The following is a 17,651-nucleotide window of genomic DNA, read 5'->3' as shown; positions in this document are numbered from 1 at the left end:
GCTATAGATAGTTTTAGTTCATCTAGTTTGCTCTTTAAACCATTTGCATTTTGGTAGTAGGTTGAGATATGCCGATGAGACGAAGCTCGTTTTTTTGACGCCTGAACAATACTTGGGGTCCCATTTTGATACTTTATAGTGAGATTCCGTTCACCAGCCTTTATTCTGGCATCGAGGGCGCTCCTGAGTACGGCCAAATTAGACCGCTCCATTAGCGTACGATCATGAGATATATCTAGTTTACAGTTCGGAAAGGCTTCTTTGCAGGAATCTGGGTGGAAAAGTTATTGAAAAGTAACGACACTTGAGGTCTATTTTGGGAAATCTTCACTTCCCCAATGATACCACTATAAACACTAAATTTTTATTATCTCATCTATGCTATCATTATTATATATCATTAGGGTAATATAATTCTATTTTGTCATATTTTGAAGAACTATGCAGGGTAGTAGCATCTTTAGCAGAACATTCGAAACAATCAATAAGTATTCTGTAACATTTTCAGATCCTCAATTCTTTAAATCTGAATGTTAAAAGTCTAATATTATTCATTTAATGAATCACGAAATCGAACCACAATGTTAATAACTTTGTTTTATAACATTTCACTTGGTTTTTTAATACTTATGTGCTTAATGTAAGTATTATCGCCGAGTGATCAGAACAGAGGTCAATACAAAATTTGATGTCTGCGCCGTTTTGATTATAATAAATGTTGTAACAAAAATGTAACAAAGCTGGAAGTTTCTGCTCATCACTTGGTATAAGTGATTTCCAGTATGTAGATTCACCCGTAAGACAATGATTAAAATGATAATAATTTAGAACCTTTAATTTTTTCTTTGTCCTTTAGGAGTTGACAATCGAGAACCCCATTCTTCATGTTTTGCGTAGTAATCACCCCCTGCTCTAACTTTATTCCCTAACGTAGAAAAACTGTTCAAACTGTTGTTTCGTTATAACATGTCTGGGGAGACAATAAACGGCTGAAAATGTAAAAGGCTAAGGGCTTAACCAATTTTTGAGAACAACGGACGAAGCTTGAAGGTGATTTCTTTAAAGCTGGGTAATTCATATAGTGAATTGTGTCTTTAACTAAAATGGCACTACCCCCATGATAGGCCGTGTTGTCAAGACGGCCAGTAGAGTTTAATGTGTAGTTAGGCATTTTGAAATAAGTAATGTCCTTGAAATGAGTTTCTGAAATAATTAAGACTTCTACGTTATGTTGGGTGATGAATAATTGGATCTCTTGACTATGCCGTTGGCATTCCATAAAGCGACTTTCAGAAAAATATTAATTTTAGACGTTATCATTGTTTCTACAGTGTGATAGAACATTTACAATTTATTTGAACAGCCACATCATCTGCATATACATGTAAAGGCACTTACTTATATTATCATTTAAAAAACTGAACTGGAAGCAGATAATTTACGAAATAAAGATACATTTAGAATGGTGTAATACCTAATGAATTTTGCATTCCTATAACAAGATCAATATGAAAATTTGTTGCTGTTAAGTTTCATACAAAATTTAAAATGTGTACAAATGAAGTTTTGTCAAGATATCATGCCACATGATCCATTCTTATTTGTTTATTAAGTTAACATCACACTATAAAACTCCTCACGAAAAAAATCATCTTAGGGAGCTTCGAGGGACCTTTGAAACACTCATCAATAATAAAGAAATTGATTTGAATATTAACTGTTTCAATGGCGACCTACGAATTTGTGAGAGAGCAAAAAAATGTTATTTTGTCTAATGACAGAGCGAATATATTCAGTTTTTTTATTGTAACTTGTACTTGTGATACTAGTAGAATTAGTAACATTAATTGTCTTCATTTTTCATTATATGCTCTATGTTACATTTTCAGTTGTTGATTCTGTTTAATGCACTGTTCCGTGTGCTTGTGATGTTCCACTTTCCACTGTTCCTTCAGTTCCCTGTTCTGTTGTCAGTTGTCACTGTCAGTCGTTTAGGTTTATGTTGAATCAGTATGCCAGAATTTGGAACATATTTTATTTCTGAATCAAAAGTTAGATTTGTTAATTAGCTTATCTGTAGTAGTTTGAAATGCCACTCACAATATTTTTGTGCTTAATTGAGTAACCCTTGGGATATTGTAAAACAAATATCAAATTATAATGTAAGTAAACATAGCATATGTGGAGGTTTTTGAAATAGGACAATATTAAATTTAAGTGCATTATTTTAATATACCTATTTTACATTATTCTAACTTTAATTGTAAGAATAGTATGTTAGTTTTTAAATGTAAATTAATGTGTATTATATAAATATTGTGTATTTTAACTATACCAATTTTTATTAAAGTGAACATGTATTAACTTAAATTTTAATAATATATAATGAGTTCTATATATTGTTATTAGAAAACAGATTACTGTTGTTTCATTATACATTTTATTGAATATTTGAATTATAATAAAAAGTCTTAGGGAGGAGCATACAAACCTACGGTGCAAACCTGTATGAAGACTTCAGGTTTGTGTAAATTATATTTCCGAAGCTAATATTGTTTCCTTTCATCCCAAGATCAAGAAAAAAAATTATAAAACTGGTTTGTTTATTTTCATTGTAACATACTTTAAAATTAGTGTTTTTTCCATTGCTGATTTTGCCTCTTTTCTGATAAAAGAAAAAATATTCATACACAACTGTGATAACCCCACTTTGTAAAAAGGCAAATAATTTAGGTTTAATAACAGTGTTTAAATATAAAGTAAATGTCAAACTACATTGTCTCATATCCGCACTTCTAGCATATACCCGCTACTTTGCACACAGTTTAGTAGGTGTTGCACACGTATGACCACTATGGGTTTGAGTGAATTTTATTTCTGACGCCAATTTTGAGTTTGCCTTGTTGCCACAATCAGGAAAATACATTAAAAGTTTATATTTATGACTATTCTAATTTACTTCGTCAGATAGTACTGTAACATTATCTTTTAGGTCTACTAGGTAATATTTGATTAAAATGCACAGCTAAAAGTACGTTAACAATGACACTACGCATTTGTTTCCTTTTTAATTGAAAATCATTGTTAATATTTTGGAACATAGAGCTGGAGTTTATTAGTTCATTAGTTCAAAAGTACAGTCCAGCGAATTTTCATCTAGAATAGTTCTTGCCGACTGCTTCAAAGGGAGTCTTCGGTGTCAAATTCTGACGATCTTATGTTTTGGGATATTTTGTAAAAAGATAAACTTACCTAGTCGCTAAAATCTAAAACGACGTTAAAAATATTTTCACTCGTTATAAATGTTAACAAATTTAAAATAATAAACAATGTTTACACAGAACAGTTGATAATATTAGAAATGATCTTTTACTTAACCCTTTTACTGCCGACGTGCGCAATCGCGCACGTTGCGATTTGTTCGAAAATTGCCGACGTGCTTATTTGCGCCCGCTGCAGTTTGTGCGAAAATCGCCGACGTGCGCTATAAAAGCCGTCTCGTATTTGTTTTATACTGGTTTTCAATGTTGTCCAAATGCATCGAAATTCAGCTGTGTTATTCATTACTATATGGAGAACACACAGAAAACAGGTTTTATAATCTATGGAAGCCATTTTTGTTACTGAACATCTTTGGTTATAACTCGAGTTTGGTTTGATGAGGTTATGGTCGATCTCGTTAGTCGTGAGTTCCACTTGTGTTGTTTCGTGTTTTACACTTTATTTGACATTTATATTTGTAAATCTACATATTTTTACGATTAATAAAATGAGTAAGAGAAGAAGATCACCTGTCAGTGACTGTCTGCAAAAACTGCAAAAAAGGTGTTCATCCCACATGTTTTGGGGAACACAAGTGCTAATCAGCAGGCCTATGAACCTAAAAATGTATATATATATATATATATTTTTGTAAATATTGATCAAAGTGCCTTTTAACTTTAATTTTCTATTATATATTATATTTTCATATCAGTGGACAGTGATTTATGTATTATAAAATTATTTATGTGTTATAAAGTGATATAGTGTTATCAATAAGTGTTATCTTAAAATTCGAGGATATTGCACCAATTTCAAAAATTCATCACAGCTTCGGTATTTTTCAAAGTATGTTCCTAAAACTTTTTGGGAATGTTTATATATAATTACTATATAATAAAAAATTATAATTATGGTGGTGGTTTAATATTTAAATATAGTTGTTGAAGTGCAAACTCAAAAAATAATTTTTATTTATTTAAAATTTTTGTTTCATGACATAATATATATATTTTTTCATGACAGAAAAATGTTTAAATTATTTTTTGTAGCAAATTGCAAGTTATAAGGAAAAAAACAAGATAAAGTTTATCAATTTATGATAAAAAATAATGAATCCATGATTTTTTTTTTTAAATCATTACATTTTAGTCAATTTCAGCCCGGCATTTTTAGCAAGTCAGTAAAATTAAAGTCTGGCATTTTTCAACAAACTAAAAAAAAAGTGTCCGGCAGTAAAAGGGTTAATATTTCAGAACTTTAGAGGAATTACGTTGCTAATTTAAAGAGCAGTGGTGTGTAGCCCGGAGGGATTTAAGAAATAAGAATATGCATATATTCATCCAAGGGACCTTAAGAATCTCCATGTCAAATTTCAGCGGAATCGTTTCAAATTTCAGCGGAATCGTTTGAATGGTTTATGGTTGAATACAAAATCAAGTTCAATTTTTCAGACACACAATAATTCAAGTAATGTTTAATAAATAATTAAAATTATTTTATTATGGTAATTACTGCTCATATTGAAAAATTGAATGATAGAAGATTTAAATTTTTTTGTAGACTGCGGTGTCCTTTAAAATAACAACAAAATTCAAAAAGACGCAAAGTACATGTACTTTATTATAAAGTGGTATAAAATTCAAGCTTTAAGTTCAACTATACATAATTTATTTTAAACACAAATATACATCTTAACTTAGCGCCTTCAAATAGTGTTTGCTTCAGTATAATTAGTGGCCACCATAACAGTCAAATCATCAATATTCATGATTATTGAATCATCGATATTCATTAGTATCAACTGATTATACTGCAGCCTTTCTCTTTCTCCCCAGGTTCGACTAAACAAAGTTAAATCCAAACAAAGTATATCTTTTTCTTAACTGCTCATATCATGAGTTCGTGAGGCATATTACATCACCAAACCAAATTTACTTCTCATGTAATTAACTACTGACAGCGTACAATGGGTGTGGAGGCCACCGGCATTGGTTAATTTAGACTGCTGTTAGTGTGCTTATGCTACTAGGTAATAGAAATAGCGAACTTTCAACTGGGCTTTTTAGGATGTCACATATAACAGCACACCGAACCATGCCTTGTCTTAACTCCTTTATGTTAGATGATTATTTCTTGAAGAATGGTTGGTTGCATGTCTTTGATAAGGATTATATATTACTCCAAGTGTCACATACATCTTACATATGATCCTCCATAGAGTTCTCTGTCATGACGGCTGGAGAGGCAGCACAATATTGTGTGGTTCAGTGCAGTGTAGTGTACGACATCCTTAAGACAACTGTGATGTGGGTCAAAATCTCTATTTACAATGTACAGAGTATATACAAGTGATGTACACCAACCTCCAAAATACACAATAAGAGTGCTTGTACAAAGTACATATTTGTTATTTGAATAAAAATGAAATTCAAACCATGGAACATCATGTGACTCATGTTAATCACATTAGTTTTATACATAGCTATATAAAAATACAAATTTGAATTATGATTCAGAATAAATAAAAAAAATATATATAGAACACAATATTTTAAAACCTACTACAGCCTTTTAGTTGAATGTTGGAATGTTGGTTTTGGGAAACAACATGAATTTGATATTTAGCTTAAAGACTGGTGAAAAAGTTGTGGTGTTAAGCATTTTATGTTTTAAACATTATCATGATGGATTGTCAGTTTCCATCTTCATGTTTTAGTGGCCTTATGTAACTAAACTGCAATTTGTAACTGATGTAAAACTTGTACAGATAATTGGTTGTTCTCCACCACTAATTTGAAAATATTTAAATATTTTCATGTCTGCTGGCCATAGGTCTTACATACTACAGACATATGGACATTCTTTAATATGTTAAACTATTCAAAATATGAATATGATTCATACATTCAACACAAAAATGTTGTATATCTTTTTGGTAAATGTCCTTACAAGTTCTTGTGAGCTTTAGGAAAATTTGGAAATTGATTTTTCAACATATCAAAATTTGATGATAACATTAAAACTTGGATAGAAAACACTGCTATGAAGGAACTAACCATTGTTGGTTGGTCAAGTAAAGAAAAAAGTCCAATCAGTTGAATTTTAATCTACTGTAAAAATGTACATCCAGTAGAGTTTTATTTGAAAAGACTTTGCATAATGGACACATTCAAAGTAATATAGAAAGAAGAAAAAAATAAATGTTTTAAACTATAGAAATTAAACCTAGAAAAGGAGTTAAAAATGATTTATATTTTATAATTTTGTAAATTGATGTGTCTATGTAATTTTTTTTTTATTTATTTTTTTAAAATTATTAAATATCAACTGAAAGAAAGAAACAATGAGTTAAATAACAATAAAGTTGACAGTGATAACAATCTAACAAAAACAACAACATAAATGATTAAATATAACAATTAATAATACAAGTAAATAGTAACAACAAACGGCATAATACATAACAACAAGGCAGTAAACTATTCAGAAACACAACAATCAATATGAGGGGTAACAAGCATAACAATGAAATAAATTACCATACAACATGTGAAGATTAGAAATTGTGTATCTACACAGGACCGCGGAGGGATGCCAGCACTCTTCCCCGGATGGTCGAAGCACTGTCGTGAAAAAGATCGACAAGGTGGCAAAAGTTATTTCCCAGTCTCATCATTCGGGCGAGGGGACCATGAAAGTCATAATCACGCCGAGAGTGACGCCTGCCGAACAGATCACGCGACCGAGTAGCTGAAGGAATGCGGATGATGAAAGGATGAATGAATTATTATGAAATGGGAAATAAAAATGCAATTTTATACACTTTGTTAACTGAAGGAACAATTTATATCAGAAATGGATTAATGTAATCTAAATTTTGGTCATACTCTAATTGAATCTATGTTTCAGAAAACAATGTTGTCTGCATTAAAACGACTTACCAGTAAACCAGAGACAAGTGTCTCTTCTGGTCCTCCAGGCCATCATGCCATGTCTCAAAATCTTCAAAGAAAGTTTGCTAAAGGAATCCAGTACAATAGTAAGTTTATATTTTGGACCATTTAATTTATCAAAAAATATTGAAATTAGAACAAACTGAAACACCAATTTTTATAGAAAATGAATAAAGGAGGAAATCTATATCTTTGTTTCCCATAAAAATTTCAAAATTGAATATTTTCCCATCCATCTAAATCAAATTAATTTAACAATAAGGTATTTTACTTCTATATAGTCAGAATATAAAGGGGTAATTTTATTATAATAATTTATATTAACTGTTTAGAGAACATTGTATTGAAGAGCTAACCATACATCATATAATTATAAAATTTATGTTGAAACTTGTAGGTTCCTCTTGCAGAATACAAATTATTTCTCACAATTCATTTTTCACAAGTAGCTTGTTTTGACTGAATTTAATATTAGGCCACAAATACCTACTCTAGGGAAGTTATAGCATGACCGGTGGGATGCGCGTGAGGAGTGGAGGAGTTGAGCGCGTGGGGGCACAATATAAAGTAGGGGAGTGAATACGGTGCTACTAACCCTACTGAGAGTTTTCGGCTCCCGGCTCATAGTGGTGGTGGGAGCCGAATATTGTAGTGTTTGCCAAACATTTCTAGACCCTTATGTTCTTACCACGGTGGTCTTTTATGATGAGCAATTTAATATAGGAGACCTTGAGAATATTTGAACATTTCTAGACTCTTTTGAAGTTACGGCGACGGACTTTTATGATGGGGAATTCAATACAGGAAATCTTGGAAATATTGGGGACCCGATGTACGTGATCTTAACAATGACTATGTTCTATGTTCTGCCGAAATTGTGTTCATAGCTCACCCTTCTTAATGAGTTCGCAGTAGAGATACCTGGTGGTAAGAAAGGGTTCTCATAAATTGGGAAAGGGTAGGAATTTATATTATTCTTGATCTCCAACGACGACAACAGTTCAGAATTGTAATTGTTACGCTTTGTTAGCCATTAAAATTCAATTTATCATATACTAACCGTGTAAGCTTCAGGATTTACGATAGTAGATACAATTATACACTACAAAATTTTCAACTGACATAGCCTAGCTGCTAAATTAAAAGTTAATATAAAACTGGTTAAACTAATTTGTCAATATACACAGTAGAATAATAAAAAACTCAGTTTTATCGACCAACTTGTATCAAGTTAATTTAATGATGTATACTTAAAATAACAATAACGCCAACGATCCACACGCAATAGTTAACATAACAAAACCCCGTTGTCGATGAAAATTATTTATTGTTCTTCGAACTACACCCAAATCAAAATTGTCCAGATTACTTTTAGTATGTTTGCGTTTTCTTACTTTGTTGGGCGTACTAAAAGAATTGCCAATTGGACTTATTTTTTTTCCTCCTTCAAAATTCGTCTCAGCGTACTTTCAGAAATTCCAGTTGCCTCTACGACACGCTGTTGAACTTTCTTCAAATTTATAAGTGTGTTGGTTTCTGCTTCCCGTTTCATAAAATGGGAAGCACTTCTCTTGCTTGGCCGTGTATAACCTTTCTACCTCCAATTTTACTTTTTACATTATGATCCATCTCAAACTCTTTACTTAAAACGTAATAAGCACAACGCAATTAATTCACAAATTGTATTACAACTCGTGAATTGGCACAAGCGAATGTTTTTTGGGCGGCACGTATAGAAGACTGGAGACCGAAGTTCACAAGGCTAAATACGGCAACAGACTGAGCCGCTCCATCCCCCACCACTTTAGTTCCGTCTTTGCCTACGGCGCATCTCGAAGTCACCGGTCATGCTATAAATTCTCTACTATACTGTATTTAAAATTATGTACTTGCTGGAAAAAAACCTCAAATCAAAAATACCAGCTTTTTAAAAGATAATTATAAATAATAATTAAATCAATCAGGTTAGTTGTAAAAAATGAGTATCAGAAACAGTTTTTTATAACCAGAATCCATTGTCATTCTATATTTTTTTTCACTAGGCCTATGTCATTTACAACAGTACTAAGTATTCATGGTAAAATTAAGAAAAATTTAAAATATATACTTTTTGAGAAAATTCTATCACAATCTTTACATGTATTTTGAGAAAAATATTCATTATAATCCATATTTTTCATGCTGTGTTATGTATCACAGGAAAGAGCAAAAACAAATGCTACCAAATGACACATCTCCTAGCTCTCTAGGTAAATTAGGAGAGCTTCTAAAGAAATTTCAAAAGTTCTGTTCACACATAGTTTTTGGAAACTTTACATAGCCGTCTTTCAATAACTGATTGAAATAAACATTTTAAATTTGATAGTATTTGTTTCAGCACTGGTGAGGTAGCAGTTAGTTATGCCTTCGCACACAATTTCGTAGGCTTTGCACGTGTATGAGCACTTCTTGTTTGAGTGTATTATATTTCCAACTCCAATGTTGAGTTTGCCTTGTTGCCACGATCAAGAAATTCTGTCAGAAATTGTATATTTATGACCATTATGCAGTAATTTATTCCAGTCTTAACATTTTTTGTGCCATAGTTGATTTTGCCTTGTTTTCTCGATCAAGAAACTATATACTGTATACATACAGAGGTCTGAGAAGCCTACTTATGGGTTTTATAAAAGTCTTTAAATTTATTGTAAATGTTTGATAGTAACTTTGTCTTTGATATCTGGATTAAAATACTGACCAAGCACTGCATACTTAATATTTGTTAAAATGTATAGTTAAAAGTTTATTTTTACTATAATTTTTTAAATTTTGTTATCTGGATATTTTCTTACTTTGTGCTCAACAGTAGATGCAGATAAAGTTGAAATAAAAAGTGTTGTTATTATCAAACTTACTCTATGCTTTCAAGACTATAAGTGTAAGAAAATGGGAAAAAATGGTTAAATTAATTAAACATACGGTTGTGTTTTGGTAAAACAATGTTTACACAGAACAGTTTTATATTTAAGAGGCGTTTTCAATCTAAAACTATGATATACAAATCTTTTTCTATTTACCTGAATTTGTCTGTGAACTTATGCAATATCTGAATAGTTATTCTACTATTCAGGGCAGAGACAAATCCAACAGAGGTTATTAAAATCAGTACAGGCATTCTAGAGTTATAAATTATGTAACTAACCCGACTTTGTTTTATGTATGTAGATTATAGTTTAAATAATATAACAACACTGTTATCATGACAAGCTTTAACTCTTAGTCTGAAATAAGTTATTATCCAGTAATTGATTGTGCTTTCAGTGAAAATAATCGTTAAAGGGGACAGGAATGTTGGCAAAACTTGTTTATTCCATAGACTACAGGGTAAAAAGTTTGTTGAAGAATATGTACCTACGGATGAGATTCAGGTTAGTAAGTTTAAATACTTTTAAATGTGCGATACTGACAAATTGTTGTATAATAATGTTTTGAGTAGTTTCTCTTATGAATATTATGGACTAGTAACGTCTTCATGTGCCATAACCTGCTATGTCAATTGCAGGTGTAACCTTTGCCATGGATATAAGTTAGTTGTATTAATAACGGAACTAACATTACGTTGACAAAATTTGATCTTTCACTCTCCTCCTGCAACACTCTTGTCTTCCTGATCTCTTCAAACAATATATATTAACCATATAAATACTATTATAAATCATAGTTTAATACCTGACGAGTTCCCCTTTTATTACCTAGCCCCTCTGGTGTTCGGGTCTAGTAGTGTCCCATTACTCTTCTACTGATAATTCCAAGGCACACGGTAATAGTATTTTTGCTTTATTAGTATCAATTGTATGTTTAACACTTTAAATTCTGTGAATGCCATTTGAGGTCGCGATCATGTACAATGCTTGACTTTAGTGGTGTCGAATTTAACAAGATTTTAAATACATTTCAACATCATTTGACAGTGTATTTGTTTGTTCAATGTGTTTTGTATGCTTCTAGATTCTTACTCTTTGGATTTTATTCAGTTAAACAATTGAAAGTTTACCAATATGTTAAAATATCAAAGTTCAGGTTTTTTGAACTTGTTTTTAAGATTTAGTTTTTTATGTTTTTTTTTAATAAAAAAGTAATGATTTTACTTTTTATTAAAAAATAAAATAAAAAACAAAATTTATTACTGCAGCAAAACATGTAAAAAGTGTTAAAAAAACAAACAAGACTTTTATTACTACAAAGTCCTTTGGAAAACTGTGAAATGTAATGAAAAAAGGGTATTAACTATCTGTTTATCATTAAAAAAAATATATATATATATATATATTATATACATACATACAGTATATAGTATATATTTATTTTTAGGTGGCAAGTATACAATGGAATTACAAGGCAACAGATGATGTAGTAAAAGTTGAAGTCTGGGATGTCGTAGACAAAGGTAAAAAGAGAGTGCATTTGGAAGGCCTGAAATTAGGAGAAAACGATGTAAACCCTCCTGCTCTTGATGCTGAGTTTTTGGATGTTTATAAAGGAACCAATGGAGTCATTTTGGTTATGGATATCACTAAGAGTTGGTATGTGTTAACTTTGAATTTAAGTACAAATATTGTTGTAGTATTGTATATCTACTGGTGTACTATGCTATTTTCAATCTACCATGAAATAATATTTTTATTACAAAACACACTTTAATAAACACGTTACAGTACAATAATATATCAATTTTTAAATATTTTATGACATAAAAGGAGATAAACAATTTTTGTAAATCTCTGTAACTGTAAAAGTGCAGTCTACAGAACATTCTCCTCTAGTTGCAAAAATCCTTATAAACACCACTAATAATAGTATACTGGTTTGATAACACGTCTGCCAGAAAAGGTTTTCATTGGCAAAGTTTCAAAGTGGGTCTTAGAGAAGATATTGTGACTACACTGTAGTAGGTTGGTTCCCTGGTTATTGGTTACTCTCAGCTGTTTGGTCAATGGCTTGTGCAGGTATCAAATCAAATCATTCTTTAATCACATATACATTGAGTACAGTGTTGAGTCAAGATAACAAGTTTTAAATAAGGTTTTAAATCAATGTAGATAATAAGTCCTGTAGTGTTCTATTGGCTCCTCCAGTCCAGGAACTCCTTGACTGTGTATGTGGATCGGCCAAGGAGCCATATTGTTAATGCAGTCTTCAAGTGCTTCTTAGGTAATTGCTGTAGGGCATGTGGCAGCCAGTTGAAAAATACAGCACCACAGTAGGAAGGAAGGCTTCTTTTCATAGGGGGTCAGCCGATGAGTGTGTAGTGCGAATAAATTCCCATACCGTGTGTTGTATGTGTGATGATCCGCCAGCCTGGCTTCGTCTGATTGTACAGCATGCAGGATTACTTCACGGATGTAGATTGAGGTTATTGTCAATATCTTAAGTTCTTTAAATGCTTCTCTGCACGTGTCTTTGGGTTTTAGTCCTGCTAATGCTCTTGTGGCTTTCTTTTGGATAACCAACACTCGCTGAAAATATGTTGCACTTGTGCTTCCCCATAACACTAGTCCATATGTAAGATGTGTCTGGAACAACTGCTTCTTTGTTGCTTATCTGTATAATTCTTCTTACAGCATAGAGGCCAGAGCTAAGTTTTTGGCATAGGTAGTTTACATGTGATGTCCAGGACAAGTTGCTGTTGAGGATAATGCCTAAATATTTAGTATCAGAACTTAATGTTTCAATTTCTGGTAGACCTTTGTGATTATTTTGAAGTGCGGTGTATATAAGCTGGTTTGATTTATTTTCATTTAAAACTAGGTAATTTTTATGGCAGTATTGTTTTGCCATATTGTATGCAGTGTTAGAGCTTATTTCAAGTTCTTCTATTTCTTTGCTAGCAGTGATTAGAGAAGTGTCGTCAGCAAACATTATAACTTCACAGAATTCTTCTAGATATGTTGGGAAGTCATTCTCTATTCATAGACAGAGCTCCAGATTTCACTTTGGTAATTTTGTCATTTATCTTACAGGTCACTTCTACCACTTGTTTCCTTGCACTAAGGTAGCTATTAAACCAATTTGCTTCTTTCCCAGCAATACCCAGTAATGTAAGTTTTCTTAAAATTTGTGGTCAATACAATCAAATGCTATACTGAAATCTAGCTGAATGCTATGTAGCTCTGTTCAAGTTTGTCAATTATACCTTCAACTAGTTAGACCACCGCTGTTGTCGTTGACCTCTTCTTTATAAAACCATGCTGTCTGGGGGTAAAGAGATTGTGTTCTTGTATTTGTTCTATAAGCCTGTTTAGTACTATACGCTCTATAAGTTTGATGTGAGTGATATTGGACGATAGTTTGCTGCTTCGGTGGTTTTGCCACTCTTAAACTTAGGGTAGACTTTAGTTACTTTCAGGCTACTGGGGAAGACCCCTTCGCTTAGGGATTTGTTGATTAGATTTGTTAAAGGGACGGTGATTTCATTTTTACAGTATTTAATTATTTTTGAGCTAATCTGATCTTCTCCTGCCGATGTTTTAGGTTTCATCTCTTCAATAATTTTCATAACTTCCTCTTCAGTAGTACTGTAAACTTTTAGCTTTTCGTGACATTGAATCTGCAGGGTGTTTATCAAATTAGATTGGTTTGAGGTAATATTTTGGTTGTTTTGTTGTAACGTTTTCTCTGCTATTGTGGAAAAGAATTTGTTTAACAAGTCAGCAATATTCTCAGGTGAGTTCAAAGTCTCACCGTCCACTCTCATGCTCTCGGGAAGTGCAGTAGTTGGTTTAACTTTCCTCTCTACATTAATTACTTTCCACAGAGCTTTTGATTTATTTTCAGTTTGTGCAATAAAATCAGAATTTTGCTTTTTCTTGATTGCAGTTTCCCTTTTTTTGCTTTCATTTACTGTGAGGATTTCTTTGTTAAGTGCCTCTAAGTAAACTTTTTTTAGAGTCATACATTCAGAGTCCCAAATATTTTTTGAACTACTCCGGTTTATTTTTATTTGTTTAAATGGACATGCTGTCTTATATGCAAATCTTAAAACAGCATTGAATGCTTCAAAACCAGTTTCTGTGTTTGCTTCTATGACCCGTGCCCAGTTTTGGGCTGCTAATGTGTTCCTTAGTTGCTCCATTGTGCGTTGGTTAACCCTTATTTCAGAACATTTAAAGTCAACCCTCACAGAGCACAGCTGTAAAGAAATGAGTGAAATTCACCTTTAAACTGGCTAGAGTTCTTTGATAACACTTGGTATGTCAGTGCTGGGACTCTGAATTCCAACTACCCACATGGCTTGGTGTTCTTAGAAATGAATTGAAAAATGATTGGAACCCAAAGGAATGAAATGAAATTTTGTAATTATTAAATTGCTAGTGTTAATAAAAGTGTTCTTCAATTCATTATACTGATTAGAGTGCTTAGATATAAGTTGTTAAACTCATTCTTCAGATGAAGATAGTATAAATATTCTTTCTCCACCTTGTCAACTATACTGAACTTGTTTGTCTTAAGAGCCAGCTGCAGTAAAACGACCTTGGGTTTTTACAATAAAAACAATGTTGAACTTCAAACACTTATGTCTTAGTTTGGCTGTAGTATTGTGGATTATGTCTCATTTTAAAGATACGATTGATACATAAATTACATTTTTTTACTGTGGGTTGGATAGCATCATAATGGCATTGAATTGAGTGATACCACAACAATAATGTTTTAAATTTTGTCTCTCAATGTATTTATTTATTCAGTTATTTATTCAGTTTTAATTGAGTTTTAAAATTTTATCCATGTTAAATGTGTTAATAGTTATTTATTATTGTTAATTTATATAGATCTGTTGGTTGTTGGTTATTGTTGTTATTACTTATATAGATCTATATATTTGCTGGTAGGCTGGATTGAGTAGGTAGAATCTGAGTTGTTTGTTTTAGTTTTAGTTTAGAATATTTTAGTAACTTGACGAAGTCTATTGCACTATTGAATGTGTTTAAAGACCAATAAAGATCTTGAATCTTGAATTGAGCGAATGTCCTGGATTTTATTATTTTCTTGCTGTAAGCAGTTTATAACATTGTATGCATCATCTCTTTAATTAAAACTTTAGTAGTGTGTAGTTTAAGTAATGTCTTTGCATTGGATTCATTGTTAACAATAAAATAAATATATAAATACACATTCAAATGCAATTAGTATTTTTTGTTAATTGTGACTATACTTTTTAAATAAGAAATTGCAAAATCGTTTGAGTTTTTTTTAAATAACAAATAAAAATATTGAAAAACTAAAGCGTTTGAATATGCATGTCTTATCTCTAAAAGGAGACATTTCTTTTAATTATATGACTGAAAATAAGTCCGTAAAATTGTTTCACGTTTAACATTGTTCTTATTGGGCTACAATGAAGAAGGCTGCCTGTAAAGGTGGCTGTTAATATTTAAATCTTTGGGGATCTTGCCCACTGTAATATACCATGATATACATCTTATTATTGTTCATTACAATCATTGGTCCCGTAACTGTTGTTTATTGGTATTTAATTTTGTTTTAGGTCTTTTGATTATGTGGAAAGAGAATTAATCAAAATCCCTATTCACATACCTGTACTGGTGCTGGGAAATCACTGTGACATGTCACACCATCGCACAGTCACAGCAGATATTGTCATGTCTTACATTGACAGTGTGCAGAGGTACTGAAACTGAGTATTCTAGTAATACAGTAATGTACTTACCCACAACTTTTTATTTCAGAAAATGTATATTACATAGTTTTTAACACATTGAATACGGAGCCTAAGTATAGGTTGGGCTAACACGTACGTCGTATACGAAGCCAGACCTATACTCGGGCTCCGACATTTAATTCAATACGTTTAGATATTATGTAAAAAATTGGGTTTAGCTGTTTCAGACCATTTCCTATGTTATATTGTTTATATTTATATGTCTTTGTATGACAACTAACAGTTGTGCAGCTGTAAAAGAACGTATTTTGAACTATTGCTTAGTTACGTGACTGACTATGCAGAAATGCGAGCCCTGTTGTTGTCTGGAGTGTGTTTGTAAACAAAGTTCCACTATTATTGAATCAAGTGATGTGGTAAATGTTGGTTTAGTTTATTTCTGATAGTTTTTGTAGTGATACGAGTTTTTATTGTATATTTTTCTCATTGATTGAGTGACCATTTAGACAAAGAAGTGGTGTGTATGATATTCCAGTCACAGGGAATAAATTACAATTAACAAGAGTTTGCAAAGTTTGGTCAGAAAAATCAAAGGCTGTTACAGGAAAGAAACTTGGTGGTGCAAGGACTGTGAGACTGTGAGACTACACTGTGTGTACCTCAGTGCTTCAGACTGTATCACACACACAAGCTAACTATGTCTAAGCCTATTGTGTCCATTTCTCACTCATGTTCAATGGAAATAATTTGCATGTTTGCATTGTATAATTTCAGTTTACGTGCACTAACATGAATTCTTTCTTTTATGTTAATTTTATATCAAAAACACATTTATAGAACATTAGGTGATTGAAAAATAAAATGTTTATACAATGTTTCAATTTTTCGGATTTTATTTTTCTAGGATGTTGCTTGACTGGTCAGTTGTGCAGGTCAGGTTTAGGGAACTCTGAACATGGTGTGTGATTGCAGGAAATGTTATGTCACTGTGCAGCAGTCTCTATGGTATTTATTGGTGGAAATTGTAATACCAGTTGATATGAAAGTTAGTACAGGAATATGGACTGTTGGCAGATATTAAGAACCTGTTTTAATATAAGGAGCTGGAGTGGGAAAGATATATTAATTCTTTTCCTTGTTGGTTATTGTACAATGTATCTTTCATATATTCAATTAGCTAGCTTAGTTCATTGTGATTTTGATCAAACACTTTTATATAGATTCAAAAATTTTATACGGGTAAATCTAAGCCAAAATAGTGAAAATTTATAAGAAGTAAAAAGATTAATCCCACCTTGTATTTCCAGGCCTAAGGGATCCGCCCAGGTTCGATATGCAGAGGCCTCAATGTATAATGGATTTGGATTGAAATTACTACATAAATTCTTTTGTCTCCCGTTTTTACAATTACAAAGAGAGACTTTGCTTGGGCAACTGGAGAGAAATGAGACAGAAACCCAGGCAACACTTGAAGAACTTGACGCTTTTCAGAACAGTGAACATGCTGACTATGACAAGTAATGATTATTATGTTATATATTACAATTAGTTTTACAATTTACTAACATTATTATATTGTACTAGCTGACCCGGTGAACTTCGTTTCACTTACCTCTTGGCCATGTCGCTACCTTTGTTAACATATTTACATATGTACTTTATCGATTTGACAGAGTTACAAAATTCCACATTGATGTGAGTTTCAAAAGTTTTGGACAATATTGGCGAGTACGGCACAATCCAACGATTGTCTACATCAAAATTTTGTCCTTTTA

At 31.9% G+C, this 17,651-nt stretch overlaps 1 protein-coding gene across 1 annotated transcript in view; it reads left to right on the top strand.

Annotated features, from left to right (window-relative positions):
- The first annotated feature begins 1,948 nt into the window (after positions 1–1,948).
- Positions 1,949–17,651, top strand: part of LOC124360545 (rab-like protein 6) — a 32,257-nt gene continuing 16,554 nt past the window's right edge. The window contains exons 1-6 of the mRNA XM_046814256.1: positions 1,949–2,162; positions 7,174–7,303; positions 10,518–10,624; positions 11,568–11,779; positions 15,742–15,882; positions 17,184–17,393. Coding sequence (XP_046670212.1) covers positions 7,180–7,303; positions 10,518–10,624; positions 11,568–11,779; positions 15,742–15,882; positions 17,184–17,393 — 794 coding nt within the window. The 5' untranslated portion in view covers positions 1,949–2,162; positions 7,174–7,179. The remainder of the gene's footprint in view (positions 2,163–7,173; positions 7,304–10,517; positions 10,625–11,567; positions 11,780–15,741; positions 15,883–17,183; positions 17,394–17,651) is intronic.

Source organism: Homalodisca vitripennis, chromosome 4, assembly GCF_021130785.1.
Source record: "Homalodisca vitripennis isolate AUS2020 chromosome 4, UT_GWSS_2.1, whole genome shotgun sequence".
NCBI lineage: Eukaryota > Metazoa > Arthropoda > Insecta > Hemiptera > Cicadellidae > Homalodisca > Homalodisca vitripennis.
The sequence above is the reverse complement of the archived record's forward strand: the minus strand, read 5'-3'. Positions and strand labels throughout refer to the sequence as shown.